The sequence below is a fragment of the Onychostoma macrolepis genome, chromosome 19 (assembly GCF_012432095.1).
Source record: "Onychostoma macrolepis isolate SWU-2019 chromosome 19, ASM1243209v1, whole genome shotgun sequence".
Taxonomy (NCBI): domain Eukaryota; kingdom Metazoa; phylum Chordata; class Actinopteri; order Cypriniformes; family Cyprinidae; genus Onychostoma; species Onychostoma macrolepis.
Window position 1 is genome coordinate 20,069,232 of NC_081173.1, and position 22,180 is coordinate 20,091,411.

A 22,180-nucleotide genomic window follows, 5' to 3' on the forward strand; every position below is an offset into this window, starting at 1 on the left:
TGAGGCTCGAAACATCACCTATGGTGAGAACATAAATATTTTTTCTACTTTTGGAGCTGTGGTGTGCCAACTTTGCTTTTCCTGCTTGAAATTGTTCTTGTGGTTGAGCAGTGAGAACCCACATTGAGCTTTTGGCCTGTTGGATGTACGCACTTTGACTGCAAGATTTGAAACTTGCCTGATTATGATGATAAAATAATGGGAAAAATCTCCAAGGTTACAGAGCATTTTCTGAAAAGGAAAATCCAAACGGAAGGAGACACATCACACATTAAGATCACTAAGGAAAGAATTTATTACAGTTAGACAATTGCATATTTAGCCTGTCGTACATGTCTACAGGAACAGATTGATAGCTTGAGGTCTGTGTGCTAACATTGCTGATTTTGCACTTAGGGTAAAAGTGTGTGTGTGGATCTATTTCACAGCTTTGCTGTTGAGGTTGTGTTTCCTGTGCACACCAGAATTGCTTGTTGTGTGTTTGTGGGGCAGGGTGGGAATGGGAGGCAGGACAGGTTCAAGCGGAGGGAGAACATGGCCGTCTTTGCGTGAAAGAGCACGGATCTCATCATTGAGAACCTCGATGTCCTGTGATTGAGCCACTACCAGCTGCTGCAGCCTCTGCAGTTCCTGTTTCTCAACCAGACGGCCTCGGAACTGACCCACCTTAAACAAACACACACACACACAAGTTTTGAATGTCTGAGGAGTGTCCTGCATATACTGTACATTCACAGCTGCAGGTGCTGCTATTGCAGCAATTCAAGATGGTTTTAAACTGGAATTGAGTAAACTAAATCATGTCAGAAGTTTGACTGTATTAACAACAAATATGTGAAGAATTTAATAAAGAAAGTGATAAAATGTGAATAATAAATGAAAATACCGTCTTCTGCTGTCTGGCATTGAGATGTTCATCCAATGCTTTTTTCTGGCTGAGCAGGCTGTTCATTTTACGTAGTCTCTCTGTGTTTTGTTTCGTTATTTCTGTCAGTGCCTCTCTTGCTTCTATAACTTTTGCCTGGTACACACACACATAATCATGAACAACTGTTTTAGAATTTGGAAAAAGTAACATAAACATTGGTTCGTTACATATACTACTTTTCAAAAGTTTGGAGTAAGTAAGATTTTTTTTTAAATACCTTAATTCACACTAAATATGTGAATAATGACAATAAACCATAATTCACATATTAACTCCGCTAAGAATTTCATACTTTTATTCAGCAAGTATTAAATTGATCAAAAGTGACAGTAAAGATATTATATATAATATTACACAAGATTCATGTGACACTGAAGACTGGAGTAATGACTGCTGAAAATTCAGTTTGCCATTATAGAAATACATTGCATTTTAATATATATTAAAATAGAAAACCGTTAATGATGATAATATTATCATTTGCTGATAATATTATAATAACATTTCACTGCATTACTGTTTTTATTGTATTTTTGATCAGAGACTTTTTCAAAAAGCATTAAAAAACTTTAAATGGTAGTGTAAGGCAAAGGTAGGGTAAGTGTCATTGTACCTCCCAGTGTTTGAGGTCCTTAGTGTATTTGGCGTCTTGTTCTCTGATCTCCTGTCTCATCTCCTCTACTCTCCTGTTGCCTGACAGAGTCTGCAGAACCTCAAGGTCAACCAGCTGTCCGAACTTCTTGAGCATCAGCTGCTCGCAACGTACTTCCGACCCTGCAAAGAAATAAAATTATAATAAAATATATTTAATGTAACACTTTATTCACTGAAACTCAAGTTTAAGGAAATATATTTGTCTCATCCCTCAGTTTGTGAAAAAACATTGTATGTAAGATTTTATAGTATATTTTACAACTACCAGCAAGTGTGTGGTTTGAAATTGTCTCTGACCCTTTATTCTGGCCTCCATGTCTTTAAGGTCATGTCTGAGCTGTACGTGTTGCTGCTTGGCGTGTTTATAGAGCTCTCGCTGTTCAATCTTCTCCTGCTGCAGCTCTTTAATGCGCTTCTCCAGATGTTGTAGATCAGCTGTGTTCAGGACCAATGCTGAGTCAAGCTTACCCGGTAACAGACCATTATTCACATATTCAATCTGCTCAGACAGAGAAAAGAGACAGAGAGACTTGATACTGGATGTAAATTTATACACTTTAGCAGAGACTGAGATGGTAAACAAATGAACGACATAACACAAAAGATAATCAGCACGTAATTATGTTCACACCTGATGCAGTCTGAGTGGCACCACCACATCCACTTCATTCAGCTTCTGCTGCTTTTCTCGGTTAATGAGCTCCAGATCGCCCTCTGCTGCTTTACGATTGTTCTGCACAATCTTCTCCTACAAAAACAAATGTACTGTCTTTTTAGGCTGTTCTGTTGAAAAAGAAATAATAGAGAGAAAGGAGAGAGGAGTGGAAAGAACTATTTCTCTCACTTTCTTGGTCAGTGTGTCATACTCCTTCTTTAAACCATCAACAATTTTTATCTCCTCTTGCAGCTGCTCCTCCACATCTAGACGATATTCACGCAACCTCAGTGTGTTATCAAATAGCTCGGGATCACAGTCTGAAACACACACACACACACACAGGACATATATATTTCATAATTTATATACATATATTTTTTTATGTTTTTGAAAGTCTGAATTTATTTGTTTAAAAATACAGTAAAAAATATATTGTAATTTAAATAATTTTACAATTTAAAAATCATCCTTGCTTGATAAAAGTATTAATTTAAAGACAAACCGGATGCCAATTTTACTGACCACAAACTTTTGAATGGTAGTATGCATAACGTAATGTATGTTATATATTACGAACAATGCACAGGTGAACAACAGGGTGCAAACAAGACATTTGCTCTCTGAGGAGCTGGTTGTTGATCTTACTTGGTGGACACACACTGTCATCCAGGGGAACTCCAGTCTCGGGGTCATCATAATCTTCATCATTATCCCCGTCTGATTCTTCATCAGAGTCTTCATCACTGTCATCTTCCTCCTCTGTCACATCACCACCTGATGGAAGGAGGAACAAAACGAATATCACATTTGAATTAACAAAAAGACTAAAACTAAAACTATTACAAATATTGCTAACTGAAATAAAGCTGAATTAAAACATAAATATTTGATGAAAAACTTAAACTAAAATTAAAATCAAGAAGCACTAAATTTGATAACTGGAAATAAATAAAAACAAATTGAAATAAACTAATTAATCTTAAAGATTTTTTTTTAAATTATAAAAATGGCAAAAGCAATGACTAAATTACTAAAATTACTAAAACTTAAAGCAAAAAGTAAAAATAAAAGCTAATTCAAAATAAATAAAAAAAACTCTAATAGTATATACATTTTTTATTTATTTATTTTTTTTAAATGTTGTTTTAATTGTATTGTATACTTTGTATGAGCTTTCTGTACAGCACTTTGGTCCACTTCGGTGTTTTTAAGGTGCTTTATAAATAAAGTTTAATTGATTGATTGATTGATACTAAAATAACACTAATGGAGTCTAATTTTATGTATATCCTACCTGTTGCTGGCACTACGTTACATTTCACCCTCAAAAATCTCAAGACAAATGATACATTGCATAAATGCAATTCTATAAAAGTGCAGAGTTAAAAAACATTAAAAAAGATTAATGTATACATGTATATTTTAAAGTACTACTTCATCATAGTAGCATTTGTTGAACTGTCTTTAATTTTTTTTTTAAATTGATTGCTTTTAATTATTTTTAAATAACTGTAAAAATAAATAATAGAAAGACAATTATCAGAAGTATCATAGAGTAATGAAAATTGCTTAATTGATTGCTTAATGAAAATAATGGTAAAATAGTAAAGAGTCCTAAAACATTTCCTTTATACAAAATAAGACTTCTTTGTATTAGTTTTGGGGTGAAATGTGACTTTTAGACAGGTTTTGTGAGATTCACCCAGTGAAATACACAGAACACTTGCAGCTCACCGTCACGTCCCTGCGTTTCTTTCTTCTTTGTACGCTTGATCTTTTTCTTAAATACTCTGGTGAGGAATTCCTCAAACTTGTTGTTCTCCCCCAGTGATGCCTGAAAAGTGGCAGCGATTGTTTTCTCCTTCCCTTGAAGTCTCAGGATGTCTCTCTTCTTCAGCTCCATCTGCTTCTTATTTTCATGCATCTTGGTCTGACAAACAAAATGCTGAATATGAAACTATTCTGTACTGGATACACTAAATACATGTGAAAATGAAAACACGCACCCTGATTTCTTCCTCTTCCTGTATATAGGTGGTCAGTCGCTCCTGTAGTATGTCCTCCCTCTTCTCAAACTCCTTCAGAAGCAGCAGTTCCTCAAAAAGTGTCACATGTCTCAGATCAGCCAGTTTCATGTACACATCCAACTCCTGCTTCTCGTGACGCAACACACACAACTCAGCGTCGAAACGCCACAATGCATCCTCCATCTGCAGAAAGATTGAAAGAAGGATGGTTTGAAGGATTGTGATGAATAAAATCCCCCTTGATATTCATAACACACCAAACTAACCTGTTTAAGAAGTTGGTCTTGCTGGCACAGGTTTCTGATCTCCTCGATACCTCTCATCTCTTTTTCTAGCTCTGTGAGCTCCTCTTCCTGCTTATGAGAGTGTGTTTCCTCACCTTCATTCTCTATGTGTGTGTCCTGAGCCTCAGTGTGTGTGCCTTGCGTCTCTTGTTCAAGCAGCTCCAGGATGTTCTGCCCATCCTGTTGTTCTTCCAGGCCAGTGGAAGCCATCTTGTCCCTAAGAGTGGCGTAACGCTCCAAGGTAGCCCGGGTGTATCTGTGTTTCTTCTCTGGCATCTCTTCTGGCATTAAGACGGGCACAGCTGGCAGTGGACAACGCTTCTCAGGTGGCAGGTGCTGCTGGACCTCCTGTAACTGCTCCACCTGGGCTTGGAGCTGAGACACGATCTCCACCTTACTGTCCCTAAGAGCCATCACACGGGAGTTCATCTCAGACTTCTTCTCAAAGATCTGTAACATATAGAAAAGTGCATAGACCACCACATGCAAACATCTGTTAAAACATTTAGTAGATCATACGAGCTTGACTTATTTTAGTTAATAAGCCAAAAAATTATATAAAGAGGTTGTCATAACAATGGACAATTTTTATTATGAGATCCACTTAATGTTGGTATAGCTTTTTTTTGTCGAAAAACAATTTTTTTTATTTCATTTTGATGAATTTCAAAAAATTGACTCTCATTAAAATGTTTTTTTGCTGATGAAAACAACAATTTTGCTGACAAAAGTATGCAAAAAAGGAGAAAATATACTCTACCATTCAAAAGTTTGAAGTTAGTAAGATGTTTTAAAGAAATCGATACTTTAAATTGATCAAATTTGCAATCATACAAAATATTTCTTTTTCAAATGAATGCTTTTCATTTGATTTTTTTTATTTATCAAAGAATCCTAAAAAATGTGTCATGGTTTCCACAAAAATATTAAGCAGCACAGCTGTTTTCAACTTTAATAATAATCAGAAATGTTTCTTGAGTAGCAAATCAGTATATTTAGAATGATTTCTGAAGGAAAATTCAGCTTTGCCATCACAGGAATAAATTACATTCATATATTAAAACAGAAAACAACTGTTGATTGTAGATTGTAAATTGTAATAATATTTACTATAAAAATACTTACCGACTCCTAAACTTTTGAATGGTAGTGTAGACCAGCTCAAACTTTTATTTTGAAAAATATATAAATATTAATTAAAATAAACATTTATTAAAATAAATATTAAAAATGTCAAAATATCCAAATTTATCAACACATATGGCAACATTATATTTTATTTATTTATTCTAACTTACATAGTTCAAGCTGACTCTCTATAATATACTGCATTTACAATATTACTATTACTATTGTTATGGAAAGTTTATGTTTCAGTTCAAGAAAGTTTCATTTTTGCTGATACATTTGTATCGTTCACCTTTTTTTCCAGTTCCACTAACTGCACTCTCTTCTTCTCCACGTTCATCCGCAGGTGTTCAGGAACAGTAAAGTCTTTCGCTGACTTCAGCTTAAAGTCGCCTATTTTCTCCTTAGCCAATCGGATCGCTTCCACATCCTTAGGGTCCTCATAGTCCTCACTAGGCTTAGAGGCACAGCTGAGGATGCATTAACAATATTACACACCCACACAAATAAACACAGACAGAAAGAGACACACACACTGGTACTTACAGTTCTGCCCACTCTTTTTTCCTCTTCTCTATCATGGCTCGCGCTTTCTCTGCCTTCTCGGCAGCTTTACGGAGTTTCTCCGCCTCTCTGCTGGCCAGTTTACGAGACCCTGAATGCATGCTTCCTGACTGCATCACCGGATCTGTTACCAGCTCATCCTGCACTGCTTAGAAAGAAAGAAGGAGAACGATGACTGCACACACACACACACACACACACAAGTCTAAATGTAAATTTAATACACTAATTCTGTCTCACGTGAAATGTTGCTGGCTTTTTTGCCAGGCTGTGCTTTGCTCTGCCAGTGATCCTGTTCCATGGGTCCGCTCTGAGATGCCGCTGTGCCATGCTGGTGCAGGTGCATTTGTATAGCAGACAGAGCCAGCAGCCTGAAGTTGGAGACCTTATGTCCACTCTTAAACGCATGGACCGTGACTGTATCCTCCACCACTGACTCCCAGAACCTACAGAGACAACAGCAATATGAAACAATAAACAAAAGCAGTGATGCTCAATTGTTTCTTCCTACAATTCAATGACAATAAATGAAATTAACAAATTGGGATTTACAAAACAGGCTTCGATTAGTATTTTTTGGTATTTATTTTTATAGCCCTATATTACAATTGCTTCATTTGTGTCTTCTTTTATTTTTCCTTAGGTTTATGAGAAAAATCTTTAAATATATAGTTTACTCAGAAACTCATTCTCATATAATTTCAAACCCATATGACTTTTCTCGTATTTTTTTTTACTTTATGTAAGTACGATGTTGTTTTGGACCCCACTGACTTTCATTATATGGACAAAAGCGGTTGAAATATTCCTAAAAATATCTTTTGTTCCACAGAAGAAAGAAAGTCAAACAAGTTTGGTACAACATTAAGGCGAGTAAATGAATACAGAATTTATCTGTTTAACATATCTACACTACCAGTCAAAAGTTTTTGAAAAGTAAGATTTTTAATGTTTTTTAACGTCTCTTCTGCTCACCAAGCCTGCAGTTATTTGATCCAAAGTACAGCAAAAACAGTACAATTTTGAAATATTTTTACTATTTAAAATAACTGTTTTCTATTTTAATATATTTTGAAATGGAATTGATTACTGTGATTTCAAAGCTGAATTTTTAGCATCATTACTCCAGTCACATGATCCTTCAGAGATTATTCTAATATTCTGATTTGCTGCTCAAAAAAACATTTAATATTATTATGTTGAAAACAGCTGAGTAGAATTTTTTTCAGGTTTCTTTGATGAATAGAAGATTCAGAAGAACAGCATTTATCTGAAATAGAAATATTTTGTAACATTATAAATGTCTTTATCATCACTTTTGATCAATTTAAAGCATCCTTGCTAAATAAAAGTGTCAATTTCTATAATTTCTCTTTCCCCAACTACACAAAGGCAAAAAGCAGTAGCGGTATCGAGAAGAAAAAAATGTGTAACAGAATTTTTTTTTTTAAAAAGTAGCTCTGGATGGAGGTGTAGTACATGGTCTGTAGTTTGTTAAGTCCGATGCGGTATCTCTCCTCCTCCCAGGCCAGTTCTTTCCTGACCTCCATCATTCTCTCTTCTGTCTGTCTTTCAGTCTCTTCACGGAAGCTCAGGTCCAGTTCAAACTCCTACAAGCACCCAGAAAATATTATGTTAGATCATTGTGTCTATGTAATCATTACACTGAAACAGGTGAGTGAGCGAGGAGGAGTGTGAGATCTATGCACCGAGCGATGGAGACGGATGTGTTCAGGAAGGCTCTGGTTCTGCTCCAGTAAAGCTTGAAATCGACTCTGCAGTTCTGCCAGCCTCTTACGCCGCTCCTGTTTCCTCTGTTCTGCTTCCTTATGCATGCGGTCCAGCTCCAGCTTCTGTTTAGCTGTTTCTATGCTGCACACACACACTCTTATGTTAAATAAACAAGCTCCGGCCATGCATGATAATAAAAATGCAAATTCGGTTATTATGTACTCATTATTTATTGGTGTATTTGAAGCTCTATGATGTGATGGATAAAAATATATAGTTTTTCTTGTTTTTGTGATTAACTGAAATGAAATACTGTTTTTGTCTTGCTTTCTCATGATCATAGCTTGAAATTACGTTTACTGAGATCATAATTTATTCGTCTTTAGAAAACAGAAGTTTCCTATTTGTAAATTCTCAATTAGTTCATAACAGGTCGAAATACATATAATGCTATAAATATTTAATAATAAATAATGAATAACAAAGAAGCATTACTTTTTATCTGGATTTATTTTTAATTAAAATCAAGAACAGTCAGAGAAATCAGATTTTTATATTTATTCTTTTTATGTACTTTTCTATATTCATAATATTATATTATGTGATATTTGTTTAATCCCATATTTAAATGGTTGAAAATCTTGTAAATGGGACTCTTTTCTTAAGATAAATATGTTCACGAGAAAGTTTCATTGTTCACTGATCATGAGACAAGACAATTTATTTTAGTATTATATACATACAGTATATTTATATAAACAAACAAACAAACAACTTAAATATGACACTACCACACTGTTATCTATAATGTAACATAATGATTAAGATGCATAATAAGAAGTAAATAGGTCTATAAAAATATTAATATTTAAAATGTTGTATGTTTTGTATAGAACATTTTAAAGATTATTATTTAAAAACAAATTGACAGCCCTTATGCAGTACCTCTGTAGCCCTCTGGGGGGCCGTGGCACAGATAGAAAGGCACTCGCCTTGACCTTTATTACTTGCTTTATTCAAATGCACAAAGTCACCTGTAAGCAGAAGCATCTTCTATGTCCTGTGCTGCTATCTCCTTCTCCAGCCCAACCTGTTTTCATGACAGAGTAAAATGGTAGAGTTGGAACACACAAGCAGACAACTGCCCACCGTAAATGAACACATGCACTAACCCGTGGAGAGGGCACTTTGGCATGTTTGAGCATGGCTTTCTGGAGCTCCTCCTCTGGCAAACAGCTGAAAGAGAAGATGTTGCCATCCTCTCCTGCGGTCAGGACAAATGTGTCATCAAAGCTGAAGCGGATGTGGCACACGTGGCCGTAGTGGTTGTCATGGACACTGAGGGCCCAGTGCACCTGCATGGAGCTGAGCTGATGGTCCGAGGCCTGTACGGGGTACACCCGAATACTACCATCCTTCATGCCACATAACAATAACTGCCTACTGGAACTGAGACAAGAAGAGTAAGAAATTAGGTATTAGATAATTATCGACTACAATATTGACTCAAAACTGAAATAGAATCAAATCAGGAAAATAATTATGATTACTCAGTCCTACGCTATTAGTGTAGAGACAGAAGAACCTCACTTGAAGGTGATGGTGAGAATGGGGTTATGGTCTGCATCATGCACAGGTATGAAGGAAAAGGGCTCATCTTTCCTCTCTAATGGATCTTCACTCTGCTGTTCAGAGAACTTACAGTGGTACAAATACCCTGAGTCATAGCCACCCTGAAAGAGAGAGAGGGCGGCATTTTAGCGACTACCATTCAAAAGTTTGAGATAACTAAGATTTTGTAATGTTTTTAAACATTATTTGCTTTCTATTTTAATATATTTGAAAATGTCATTTATTCCCGATTTATTCCATTATTTCGAAATATAATGTATGTCTGTGAGTATATGTACCATAGAAAGCCAGAATGACCCTGGTGTTGAGTAAAAACCGCAGTGTAGAGGACTGCGTGGAGATGGAATGTAAAGAAGAGGCAGTTCCTCTTCCTTCTCATCCTCTTCTTTCTCTTCCTCCTGTAGTTCCTCCACTGTGGCATCTGGCTTCTGCTCCTTCAATTTCTTCAAGCGTTTCTCCCTCTCTTTCTTCTTCTCCTCTTTTCTGGCCTGCCTGAGTGCCACCTCTGCATCTCTCTGCAAACACACAGGCATCCATCAATGTGTGGAAACATTTCAGCAGCAGAACATTAAACAATATCTAAACAATCATTACAGACCATTGTGGTGATTTTAATAATTGTGTTTGTATCATCACAGTTGATATTAAGAATCAATTTTATTAATATAAAAGCCAATCAACAGAATTGTTGAACAAAAAAACATAAATTGATAAAAGTTGAAATAATACACTTTATTAACACAAAATAAAATAAACTTTAGGAGAAATAGGGAGAGAAAGTCAAAGAGAGAGTCAGGGCATAACCTTAATCCGGGACTTGATGCTGCTGAAGCAGAAATGTATTGTGGGAAGATCTGAGAGTTGAAAGGTGTTTCCACCAGTCTGAGCTCCAGGACCAGGACACTGAACTTCCACCACGTGACCATTTTGACAGAAGATCAGCAGAGTGTTTTTCTCCTTTAAACAAATGCACAACTCTTCAGTGACAATAAATCATATATGATATGGTCACCACATGAAACTCAGCAAGCTTCACTGCTAACAATCATCTCTCACATGTGACTGAGGTGACCACTCCAGACCTTGCACAGGCCCTGGGACTGTAATAAACCCTATTGGTGTGTATCTTTCCCCCACTGTGAAGAAGAAAACAGTACTGTCTGTGCTCTAAAGAGAGAGAGAGAGAGGAAAGGAATGTCATGTTAACACAGCAGAATATTTTGACACTATTCATGCTCACTCACTCAACCCCTACCCCAGTAGCCATGATCTTTCTAGTTCTCTCATAAGCGATGGCGGTCACAGGTGCATTGTGAGGCTTGAGAGCTTGTCTGAGGCGGAGTTCAGCATCTCCAGAGCGTGTGCGTCCTGCAACCGCATGCAGACTCTGAGTGTTAAACAGCTCCATGAGACGTACCACACCATCATCAAAACCCACAAGCAGCAGACCCCCAGCAGTGTTCACCTGCAGAGACACAAACACACTCCATCAACAAACAATAAGACCACATAGGGATGCATAAAAAATTGGTACCATACTGGTTATCGTTCGATATTAAGAGATTTCTGCATTTATTGGTATTGTTTGATTGGACATTTATTTTTAGATTTGGATTACCTTTGCTGTCATCTAACTCTGACTTAAAGTTCATCTTGAAAAACATTAATAATTTAACAATGAATTCTATAATAAACTAATATTACTTATGATGAATTAATCACTGAATAAATTAATATTAATTAACAATTTAATAACACTATTAAATGTAATCTTTAGCAAATGTGTGATATTATTCAGTGATATTATTATTATAGCATTCATTAATGTTTTGCGTAAATAAATTTTACTTTTATATTTTCAGTTTTCATTTTAGTTTAAATTCTGGTAATTTTGTTATCTGCAAAATATTTTATTTATTTATTTTTATACCATTTTGTTTTTATTTCAGTATTAGTTTCACAAATTTTAGTACTTTATTTATTTTAGCTGTTACCATTTTGCATGTTTTTCTTCTACTATTTATATTTTATTTCAGCTTCATTTCAATTACTGAAAATTTTTAGTTTTAACTTTTTAATAGTTTTAGTTTTAATTACAAATAACAACACTGAAGAATTTAAAACAGTTGATTTTAGTTATTAGTGTTTTATTATTAATTTATTTAGCAAAAACAGTATGTTTTACATCAGCCATTTTATTTATTTTATTTGCTTTCACTTTATTTGATCTTCATTTACATTACCATGTCTGAAGCCCATGTGAGTGTTGTCCCTCCTTGCTTGAAGCGGCATACCGTGAGCTCTTTCTTTGAGAGAAAGTCAAACACCCTAACTGAGGCTGGGTAAGATAAAAAGGTATTTGTCAATGCTCATATAAAGCACATCATAGGTCTGTGTATGTGGGTGTATGTTTGGTCAGGGTTCAATTTTTCCTTACAGTCCAAGGCTGTAGTGGCCATGAGATGGCTACTTTCAGAAACATCCATGCCCTGAATGGCGCCAGCATGAAATGAGAAGAGACACTCTGGATCTTGGGTCTGCAAAACAGAAAACATTCTTATCGGACCCACCATGGAAAACTAAAAAAGATTAAGCAAGCGTTTAAAATGACTCACAATGTTGGAGAATGAGAGATCCAATTTCCAAATACAGCCATTAGAGTCCTGTTAAAATCAAACACAAAAAATATTCAGACTGGGACTTAGTTGCTTTAAAATATTGTCAAAAATAAATAAAAAGCAACTTCGATATCTAAAAGGAAAAGATTGTACACCTGAGCAAACCAGATGGAGGTTTCAGGGATGGAGCTCTTGACCATAGAGTACAAGCTGACATTACGGCCTATTATTATCTCATTCATGGGTTCAATCTCAAACAGGCCGCTGTCATCAACTGCATCTGCGGTGTCTATGGTCTCCAGGTTCCAGCCCTGAGAAAACGGTGGAGAAATCGCTTTAAAAACTTTCAAAAACCAAAACATCCTCACCATGTAATAATTTGTTTCAAATAAGGTTTTACTTTTTAGCAATAGCAACAATCAGTGAAGTAGCAAAATCCCACTTACTCTGACTGCTCCATCAGATCCTATGGTCATAAGTTCTCCTTCATCCAGGTTAAATTGGTAAATGGCTCCACTATGACATGTTCGTCCACCTTTACGGCATAATTCCACCTTTATCAGACCCCCCTCCCAAAGGAGCATGTTGCCCCACTCTGATCCTGACACAACCTGAGAAAGAAAGAGAATTCATTTCTTCAAGAACTTGTTCATTTAAAAAGTGTGTAGGTTTGTTTGTGTAAATATGCAAAATAAGAAGGTGCTGAACCTTTCCATCAGGAAGCTCCACATATCCTTCTATATCTGTCACTGTTGTTTTTCCAAAACTTCCCAGCAGTCCTTGCAACTTTAAACCAGTGAATGTATTAGCCATTTTCCAGAATCTGAAAAAAAAAAACCTCTCTCAGCACATGTGTACACTACCATTCAGAGGGGTCAGTAAGATTTAATAATGTTTTTGAAAGAAGTCTCTTACCAAGGGTACATTTATTTGATCAAAAGAGCAATATTGCGGAAAGATTATTACAAATTATATAATTACATAACTGTTTTCTACTTGAATATATTTCCTGTGAATATGGCAAAGCTGAATTTTCAGTAGCCATTACTCCTGTCACATGATCCTTCAGAAATCATTCTAATAATATGTCGATTTAGTGCTCAAGAAACATTTCTTATTATTATGAATGTTGAAAACAGTTGTGCTGCTTAAAATTTTTGTGGAAACCTGACACTTTTTTTTTTGATGACGATGAACAGAAATTTCTTTGAAATAAATATTTTTAGCAAACAGCGTAAAAGTCTTTTATTTAATGTATTTTAAAATTCTTTAATTTCATGCAACTCGCTGAAAAAAAGTACTAATTTCTAAAAAAAATCTTACTGACCCCAAACCTTCCAACCTTATTATATATAAAAATATTTTTTCAGAAAAAAATGTAAAAGTTATTAAATGTAAATACATAAGTGAATAAATGACAGTAATACAAACCTAATGTGCCCAGTGCCAGATGTAGTGAGCTGTCCAACGCAGTCGGGTGAAAAGGTGACCCTGTAGACATCCTGAGAAAAAGCTTTATTGCACAGTGTCACCTGTTCCTGCCTCCAGTCCCACAGTGTAAGCATGTAGTCTGGAGCTCCACCCACACTGGCTAGTAAAGATCCATCACGATTAAAATCCACAAAGCTGTATGCACTGCCTGTGCCACCTTCAAATTAAACACAAACAAGCTAAAATTATGCAAGTATGATTCTATCTCAAACCACGTCTCGTTCAAATTTAAGTAATGTTGCTGTAGGCCATCTGAGCTGCCTCTGATGTCCTACCTCTGAGGATCCTGTAAGGCCGCAGGGACGGGTACTCATATATGATGATGTTAGGCTGATAGCCTTTCTCTGCCACCGCAAGATACTGCTTACTTGGATGAGTCTTTGAAGAGAGAAATTATATATTAGGTCATCAAGTACACAAAGCCTGATAAGTGCTATGACCTTTCTCATGTTGCTCATACACTCATGTATCAGGCCATCCTTTTTTTTATGTTGCTGTTGATATTTTAATTTGCCCTTGCAGTTTTCATTCACATATAGTCATCTAAATAACAGTATTAATATACCATAATGGCTCCGATGCCTCCCCCGCTGCTAGAGCGGATGTAACGCTGCTTTTTGATGTGCACATCCAATAGGATAAGCAGATTCCCGGCTATGAAGGCCAACGTATGCTCATCCAACAGCTGTAGGTTCCCTCTCCGACCACAGTCATAGCCAAACGAATGTCTGGGCTCAGTTTAAGGAGCAAATTAAATGAAATAAACAGATAGTCATGAATCCTCCACCCTTCATCACAGGGCAACAAACTACTACAGGTTGTATGTTTGTTATAATTGCAGTTTATATGTTTTTGAAAAAGTCTCTTACGCTCACCAGGACTGCATTTTTTTTTTTAATCAAAAATAGTAATATTGTAAAGTATTATTTCAATTTAAAATAGCTGTTTTCTATTTTCATACATTTTAAAATGTCATTTATTCCTGTGATGGCAGAGCTGAATTTTTAGCAGCCATTAATCTAGTCTTCAGTGTCACATGATCCTTCTGAATTTTTTGCTGATTTGGTTATTATCAGTTATTATTGGGGCACAATTATTAAAAATGTTTCTTATTATTATCAATGTTGAAAACAGTTTTTGCTGCTTAATATGTTTGTGGAAACCGTTATACATTTACAGGCTTCTTTAATGAATAGAAAGTGAATGAACAGCATTTATTTGAAATAAAAATCTTTTGTAACATTATTAATGTCTTTACTTTGTCATTAATGTCTTTAATGTCACTTTTGATTAATTTACTACTTTACTGATTATTATTTTTAAATATTTTTTATATTTTTGAAGGCGTATCACGGTTTCCACAAAAACATTATGCAGCAAAAACTGTTTTCAACATTGAAAATAATAACAGGAGTAATGTCTTCTGGAAATTCAGCTTCAACATCACATGAATAAATTACATTTTAAAATATATTTTAAAAACTGTTGTAAAATTGTAATAATACTTCACAATATTACTGTTTTTACTATATTTTTGATCATATCAAAACAAATCATGCAGCTTTGAGAGATTGTTCAAAAATCTTATTAAAAATATCAGTTATTCCAAACTTTTGACTGTCAATACATATATATACATATATATATATATATATATATATACTAGTATGTATTTTTGTTATATATTTATGTTAGCTGCAGTGGATACGAGAGGTGCAGCAGGTTCTGTGGGATGTTGGAGTCTGCAGTGATGAAGGGTTTGGAGCACAGTTCCTCATAGCTGTAATACATGTCATCTGGGATTGACTGCTTCTGCTCTTCCTCAGGGTTTCCATCACACTCTTCAACAGCTGTTTCTGAAATTAAAACGCCAATAAATCAGGAGTTTCATATGAATTCATTGCGCATTTGATGAATGTGATAACCACTATTAATCAATCAACCAAATTTGCTAAACAATTAGAATATTTCTCTACGTGACAGTAATTGTTTGTTGGGCAAACAGATGTCAAGTTTGTTTACTGCTGATGATGACCTACAGTTAAAACGTTCAGATTTTGTTTAAATTGCATAAGAATTTCGCGAACATGAAGTAGTAATCAAACACCTTGTTTCTGAGTCACAATAACGCATAGAAAGTGTTATTTCACCTTGTAAAATAACTTCATCTGTTAGCGTCTCGGAAGCGTCCATGTTCATCTGACTGCGTTGCTTAGCAACCGTACACTTCGCGCATTGCGCACTGGGTATTGTAGTATATTCTTATTGCAACGAGGCCAAGTGCGTTTCTAAGGGACTTTGGTCTCTATTATCACAACTTCTGCTCACAAAATGTGAACCTCAGTGTATGAATCTCATACCTTATAATCATGATGGAACTGTTCAATAATTGTTCCTATTAATTCGATTATTAGGCTAGTCTATATTAAAATTGTTGACTAAATGAATTTTCAGAGATGCCACTAGATGGCAGTACAGCACAGTGCTCAGAAATAATAGACGCCGTAATAGCACAGCAGTCAGATATAATAGAATGATTCTGTCCTTTGACATGAGATTAAAACATTATAAACAATGTCTGATAAACAATGAAATGTCATTCACAGAAAGTCAAAAAAGCTGGCATACAAGCACACAATACACACCCAACCACTCTATGGTACTGCTGAATTTACAATTAGTCCTATGTTAGCTGTCTTTTCAAATGTGAGCAAACTCACCTGCTCACACAAAAACTGTGCATCACTCACCTGTGACTTACAAGCCTAAACACACACTTCTGCTCACACGCACATAAACACACTGTCCCCATTTCACACAGCCATTAACAATCCACCCACACACATCTCTCACAAACTACTACTCGGCCTTCACAAGCACACACATAAGGTTTTTTTATTATTATTTTTTTAATACTTTGCATTGATTGTAAAGTAGAATGGCAGGAAGTCAGAATCACATGGAGGGGCCCCTTTCCTGTATGTGAGAGCTTGTGTGTGTTTATTACACAGGTCAGTACAATCATTTCTACTACAAAGATATGTGTTTCACCCTAAAGGGATAGTTCACACAAAATGAAAATTCTCTCATAATTTCCTCGCCCTCATGTCATTCCAAATTTTTAACACTTTTTTTGTTCAGTGAGACATAAAAAGAGATGTTATGAAGAATGTTCATGCTGCTCTGAGTCTGTTCCATATAATGAAAGTTGATGGCGACCAGGATTTGACAAAAACAGAAAAAAAGCCAATATAGCATCCTAAAAGTGATCTATACAACTGTTTCACTATATTTTTGAAACCATAAGATAGTTCTATTTATACAACAGTTTGTTCTGGTTCTTAAATCTGATTGGTTGATAACCGTGAGATATTGTACTGGTATCGCTGCAGGAACGCCCTTTCACAATTTTGTATCACTCCGCTTGTTCTAGCCGGGTCTATAGTGACATGTTTTTAAAAAATAATACTGTTTTGTGTCACGGAATGCAGTTTAAGGATTTTTTAGGCGAGAATGTGCTTGCTTGGACTTAAAATATGCGGTTTGTTAATAAAGATAAGGTCTATTTGAAAATTTGCTTCAACGTTTTCGGAGACAGGATCTCAAGCGGTTCAGCGGCAGTTCAGCGCTCATTACACCCGCAGAGAGCGCCTCACCGCGGCCAGATCTTCTGGAATTTACCGCTGGCTCTGATGTCTCTATAGTGGTTAAACACGAGATATAAATTCATGTTGGGTAAATCTGACGGCCAGTCTTTGGTCTCATTAAACTATTATTTGTTCCAGAGCAAATCGTTTTGGCAAAAGTTTATCATATTTATGTAAATTCAATGCATTGCGGTGCCTTTTCCTTACAGTTGACTGAATTGCCTAGCAACTTTTATGATGGCTGTTGTTGTTGTTTATTAAATATGATTATTCAATTATTAGTATTTTATATAAATAATAATAGTATTTAATAGTGTTTAGTACTGAGACATGGTGTGTGTTCGTGATGGTGATTTTAGTTACATTGTTCCGCCATTAGATGGTGACAACAACCGACTGTTTTTATGAGTCAGCGCTGCAAGTAAAGACTTTTACTTTGAAAAATAAACTTTTCTAAACGGAAGATATTTTTACTTACAACAACAGCTTGAGGCAGCTAACAAATGCATTGAGGAGCGCTGTCATCAGAAATCAATGAAAGGATATTGACGTTACGACAAAGATAACGCTTTCATCAGTGGACATTTAACGTTAAACTTAATTGTAAGTAAGGTTAGGAGAATGAGATGCCTGTATCAGATGCAGGTAACGTTAATCACAGTTGCTCAGTCCATCTCTCTCTCATAATGCTTATTTTACACAATACAGCAAGCTTTTACTACAGTAATACAAAGCTTTCAATGAAGCAACTCAAAGTTCCTTCGTTACTAATCTAAAGTAATGTTTTGGAATTAGTAACGGAGACTGATCAGATGTTAAACTGTCAACTTTAGATTTAAATCCGTGGCGGAAGAAAGTAGTTCTGCACAAAAGGGGGCTTTTAAAGATACTCCGTTGTTGTTTCTAAATTATTTGAAACTGTTGTATAAACGCAATATCACACTCGTAGACGTGATATAATGCTGTATATCGCCACGGCTGTGATTACCTACTGCCGAATCACAGCCATGGCGATATACAGCCATATCTCACTTCTACTCCTGTGATATTGCTCATAGTTCACTGGAAATTTTGCTTGATATATTTTTGTACTGTGTACAGCTATGGTATACAGTTCAAAAATATACTTCATAAAAAGTAACATTTTAAATAAAAAAATATATCCACCTTATTTTTTTCAATGCGAAGTAAGCCCTTTTGTGAATGTGCGAGAGACTTCCCTTTTATTAGCAGCTAGGGAAATAATGAGAAAAGTGCCATAAATGGTACAACAGTCTGCACTACAAACCAGTGTGTTCATAATTAAGATAATACATAAAAATTTAAGACACACCAGTTTGCAAAATCAGCTTTTTGTACCGGCAGGGATGACACCGGAAGCCAGATCAAATCAATTTACTAATGGCCACGCGCACTCTTATGGGAAGAAAGGTGGAAGGTGGATTGTTTCAACTCTACTTCTACAAAATGAAGAACAAAGAATGTGAATCAGAGGGTTTGCTAATTTATTTAATGAAGCCACTGTAAAGTGAATCGTTGTAATATTATATCGTAATTGCACTATCATATTTTTCGCAGATTATCAATAGTTTTCCTGTTAGTGAAAAAGAAAATGCATTTCAACAACCTCCAGTGTTTTCTTACCGGCTCGCCTCCAACTTAGAATCTCGGAGCTAGAAGAAAATTTAGTTCCTACTAATAACTACATTATGTGCTCAGCTTGTAAATACGATCTTTACTTAAACATAAGTTGAACTCAATCGCTTCAAAGACTATTTGATCGCATAAAGCAGTTGCAAGCATACATTGCATTATAAACGTTGCCATTAGGGGCGTTATAACGTGTCTTCTATTTTACAAAGAGTTTTCTCTCTCGAGTCAATGGCGGAGACAGTCATGCCCGCAAAGTAAAGTAATGTATGTATATTACAGAAACTTTCCTGAACAATAACAGGTAATGCTTAGATTAGTTACATCCAGAAAACCGCAGGTAGCTTTGTTCAAACAGAACGCGCGCATTGGCCGAGGCCAACATATGTTTCTTGGTGCAAATTCTGGCATAATTTTCATTTTTGCTTGAACTAGGTCTTTAACCCGATACGCTGGACTGTGTGCGTGGGTGTGAGTGACGGCACGTGTAGGGTTACTCATAATGACTCATTCTTTTATCCAAAGAGGTCATTCTCTCCCCCTCACCTCGTGCATGAACTCACTGTTATCTGAGGTGAGTCACCTGGCAGGCTTGTTTGTGTTTGTAACACACATAGATACACATCTGTCTTCCTTGAGAAGATATTTTTCGAAAGTAAACTTTAATTGCAAATGCTGAGATCCCCAACAGTATTCACGAGGTCTTCAAAAAAGGAATTTAAATGGGAAAAGTAGTTTGAAAACAAGTGAAAATCCAAGTTACCCACTGTGCGATTTAAATTATGGGTTTTATAGTAAAGTTTGAAATTGGCTATTTTTCTTAAAATGACTAGTTGTTTTGCAGACAGAACTAAGCTCTCGCTTAACAGTCCAGTCCAAACCATCTATAGCATATCTCTGTGAATAAATATGCAAATTATGTTATTGTGCAGCGAGTTTAATTTCCTCTTTGTCAAAAGTAATCGTTCTTACAGCTCCGCCCCCTGCTGTGAAACTTAATTAGTATTTGTACTGCCTGTGCCCACACTGTCATTCAAATTGCACACACTATTATTTATGAAAAAGACTTAAAGCAGAATGTGACTGTATGTGTGTGTGTGTGTTGGGGAAGAGAAGCTAGCCTGTGAAAAATTCATTCCCTTGTCTGCTCGCTCTAACTAGCCCGCACAGCAGGAATCATGCTTTGATATGTCTCTTATTTGGAAAAAAACCAACAATTGCACGTGCAAACACGTTTACGCTCAATGCGACAATCCGTTGACAGTGTGCACTTGGACTATTTTAAGCCTCCCTATACAGTGCTGTCTGTCAGTGTGCAAACGTCACGAAGCATCTGTGTATGTGCTCATATGAAGGTTTAGACATAGATGAGGGCAAAGCAAGAGTCTAAGTATATATGTGCGTGTTTTGTGAGTTAGTCTGGTTAGCGCAGAGCATTGATGATGTGCTCTGCGGGTGGTAAGCCGCCTCATAAATCTCTGGATTTTTGCTCTTTCATGGAGGGTCTGCAACAGGAATGATAATGAAACATAAGAGACAGTGTCCCTGTCTATCATGCGCACACACATACTCAAATATCTACTTTAGACATCTCTTCGAGCAGCCGGTAGAAATGGTGTTGTGAAAGTGCAGGCCAAGGTTGCAAATGCAGAAGATTTTCCAGTGAAGTTGCTGCACGCAATAAGCATTTCAATTCAGATATTATGTTGTCTTGCATGGTGTAATCCTCGTGTTCTGTTTGGGGCCTCAAAGATTTAATTTTAATAGCTCAAAATACAGTGAAATATCTGGTTTCTGATGCTTAAAGTGGCAGTTCGCCCAAAAATTAAAATTGGTGTCATTTACTTTGTGTGAAACACAAAAGAAGATATTTTGAAGAATGTGTGAACTGTTGGACCCTATTGACCTTCATTGTATGGACAAAATATCAATTGTGTTCTTCAAAATAAAGTAATGATTACAGGTTTGGAACATCATGAGTGTGTTTAATGATTAGGCCTATATAAATGTAAATTTTGGGTGAAGTATCCATATAATTAGACGTAAAAAAAGATTAATCTTAACATTTCATCGCTTTCTATGAGATGTTACATATGTTTGGTGTCTGAGACACCATATTTTCATTGTGATCGAAACAAAAACAGCAAAACTGGATACCATTCTCACTTGTTTTGAGTTTGAACAGATGGTTAACCCTTGTGAAAAAGAAGTGCACTTAAGTATACTTTTATAAAGTGTACAATTGCAGAAATAATATACTTTAAAAGAACACACGTAAGTGCAAATTAAATATGCTATTTTCGACGAGTAAATACATTGTATTTGTAATCAACTTCAAATGTATCACATTTTAAAGTGATATTAAATGCAATTAGTTGAACTTTTGAGTGATTTTTTTAAACCACTTAAGTGGGACTTTTTAGTACATCTTTATATGTACTTTCATAATTACTTCTAGTGTCTTTAAAATATGGTTAATGTGTACTACTAATGTACTGACAAGCAATTAATGTTAACTAAAATATACTTTAATGTCAGTTAACAATACACTTAAGCGTACACTACAACTTAATTTAACAATACACTTACACTTAATTTAACTCACTTATTAGAAAAGTCTGGAGAACAATGCAAAATCACTTACATACAAAAGTACCTAATCTCGCCATCATAGAAAATGCATCATGTATGATGCATAAGCCTGTTTCCTCAAGGTCAAAATTTACTGGTATTACTATCCTTGTGGAGTCATTTGGTCTCCATAACGTATAGGATTACTAACACACACACTTAACACAAAAAAGAAAAAGAAAATTATCATTCCATGTACGACAAATAAGACCTTATTTTAAAACATTACCAAACTGTGTTAATGGTACCCCTGGTTTCACAAATAAGGCTTAAGACCAGCCCCAGACTAAAATGTAATTCTATAATTATGTTTTGGCAATACTGTGCAAATCATGCCAATAAAGCTCATTTGAATTGAACTGAATGTAATTCTGAGCTGTTTCAACTGAAAGAAACTTGCACTGACTGATCTTTAAAAAATATTAGTGCCTTTGTTTTGTCTCAAGATGCACACCAGTAATGTTTTTTTCTAAGGCATGTTAATGAAAATGACTTAATGTCCTAATTGAACTATGGCCTAATCTCGGCTTAGTCTAA

The 22,180-nt window shown here is 35.7% G+C and overlaps 1 protein-coding gene across 2 annotated transcripts; it reads right to left on the reverse strand.

Annotated features, from left to right (window-relative positions):
• Nucleotides 1–281: 281 nt before the first annotated feature.
• LOC131525122 (cilia- and flagella-associated protein 44) lies at nucleotides 282–15,927 on the reverse strand. 2 transcript variants are annotated; one of them, XM_058752500.1, is made up of 33 exons: nucleotides 15,866–15,927; nucleotides 15,424–15,571; nucleotides 14,281–14,443; nucleotides 13,991–14,093; nucleotides 13,656–13,872; nucleotides 12,933–13,047; nucleotides 12,671–12,835; nucleotides 12,380–12,535; nucleotides 12,222–12,269; nucleotides 12,044–12,143; nucleotides 11,850–11,944; nucleotides 10,862–11,071; nucleotides 10,663–10,773; nucleotides 10,411–10,563; nucleotides 9,885–10,121; nucleotides 9,565–9,707; nucleotides 9,147–9,423; nucleotides 9,009–9,064; nucleotides 7,953–8,115; nucleotides 7,723–7,853; nucleotides 6,484–6,689; nucleotides 6,226–6,388; nucleotides 5,972–6,149; nucleotides 4,534–5,001; nucleotides 4,247–4,450; nucleotides 3,975–4,170; nucleotides 2,886–3,014; nucleotides 2,427–2,557; nucleotides 2,214–2,330; nucleotides 1,880–2,081; nucleotides 1,542–1,702; nucleotides 887–1,021; nucleotides 282–666 (listed from the first exon to the last, which is right to left on the reverse strand). In XM_058752500.1, the coding sequence occupies exons 1-33, from the start codon at nucleotides 15,912–15,914 to the stop codon at nucleotides 418–420; spliced, it is 5,379 nt and encodes a 1,792-aa protein (XP_058608483.1). In that variant the 5' UTR covers nucleotides 15,915–15,927; the 3' UTR covers nucleotides 282–417. The 2 variants fall into 2 exon arrangements, with proteins under 2 accessions (XP_058608483.1, XP_058608484.1); XM_058752501.1 differs by having other exon boundaries at nucleotides 15,424–15,565; nucleotides 15,866–15,917.
• Nucleotides 15,928–22,180: the final 6,253 nt, after the last annotated feature.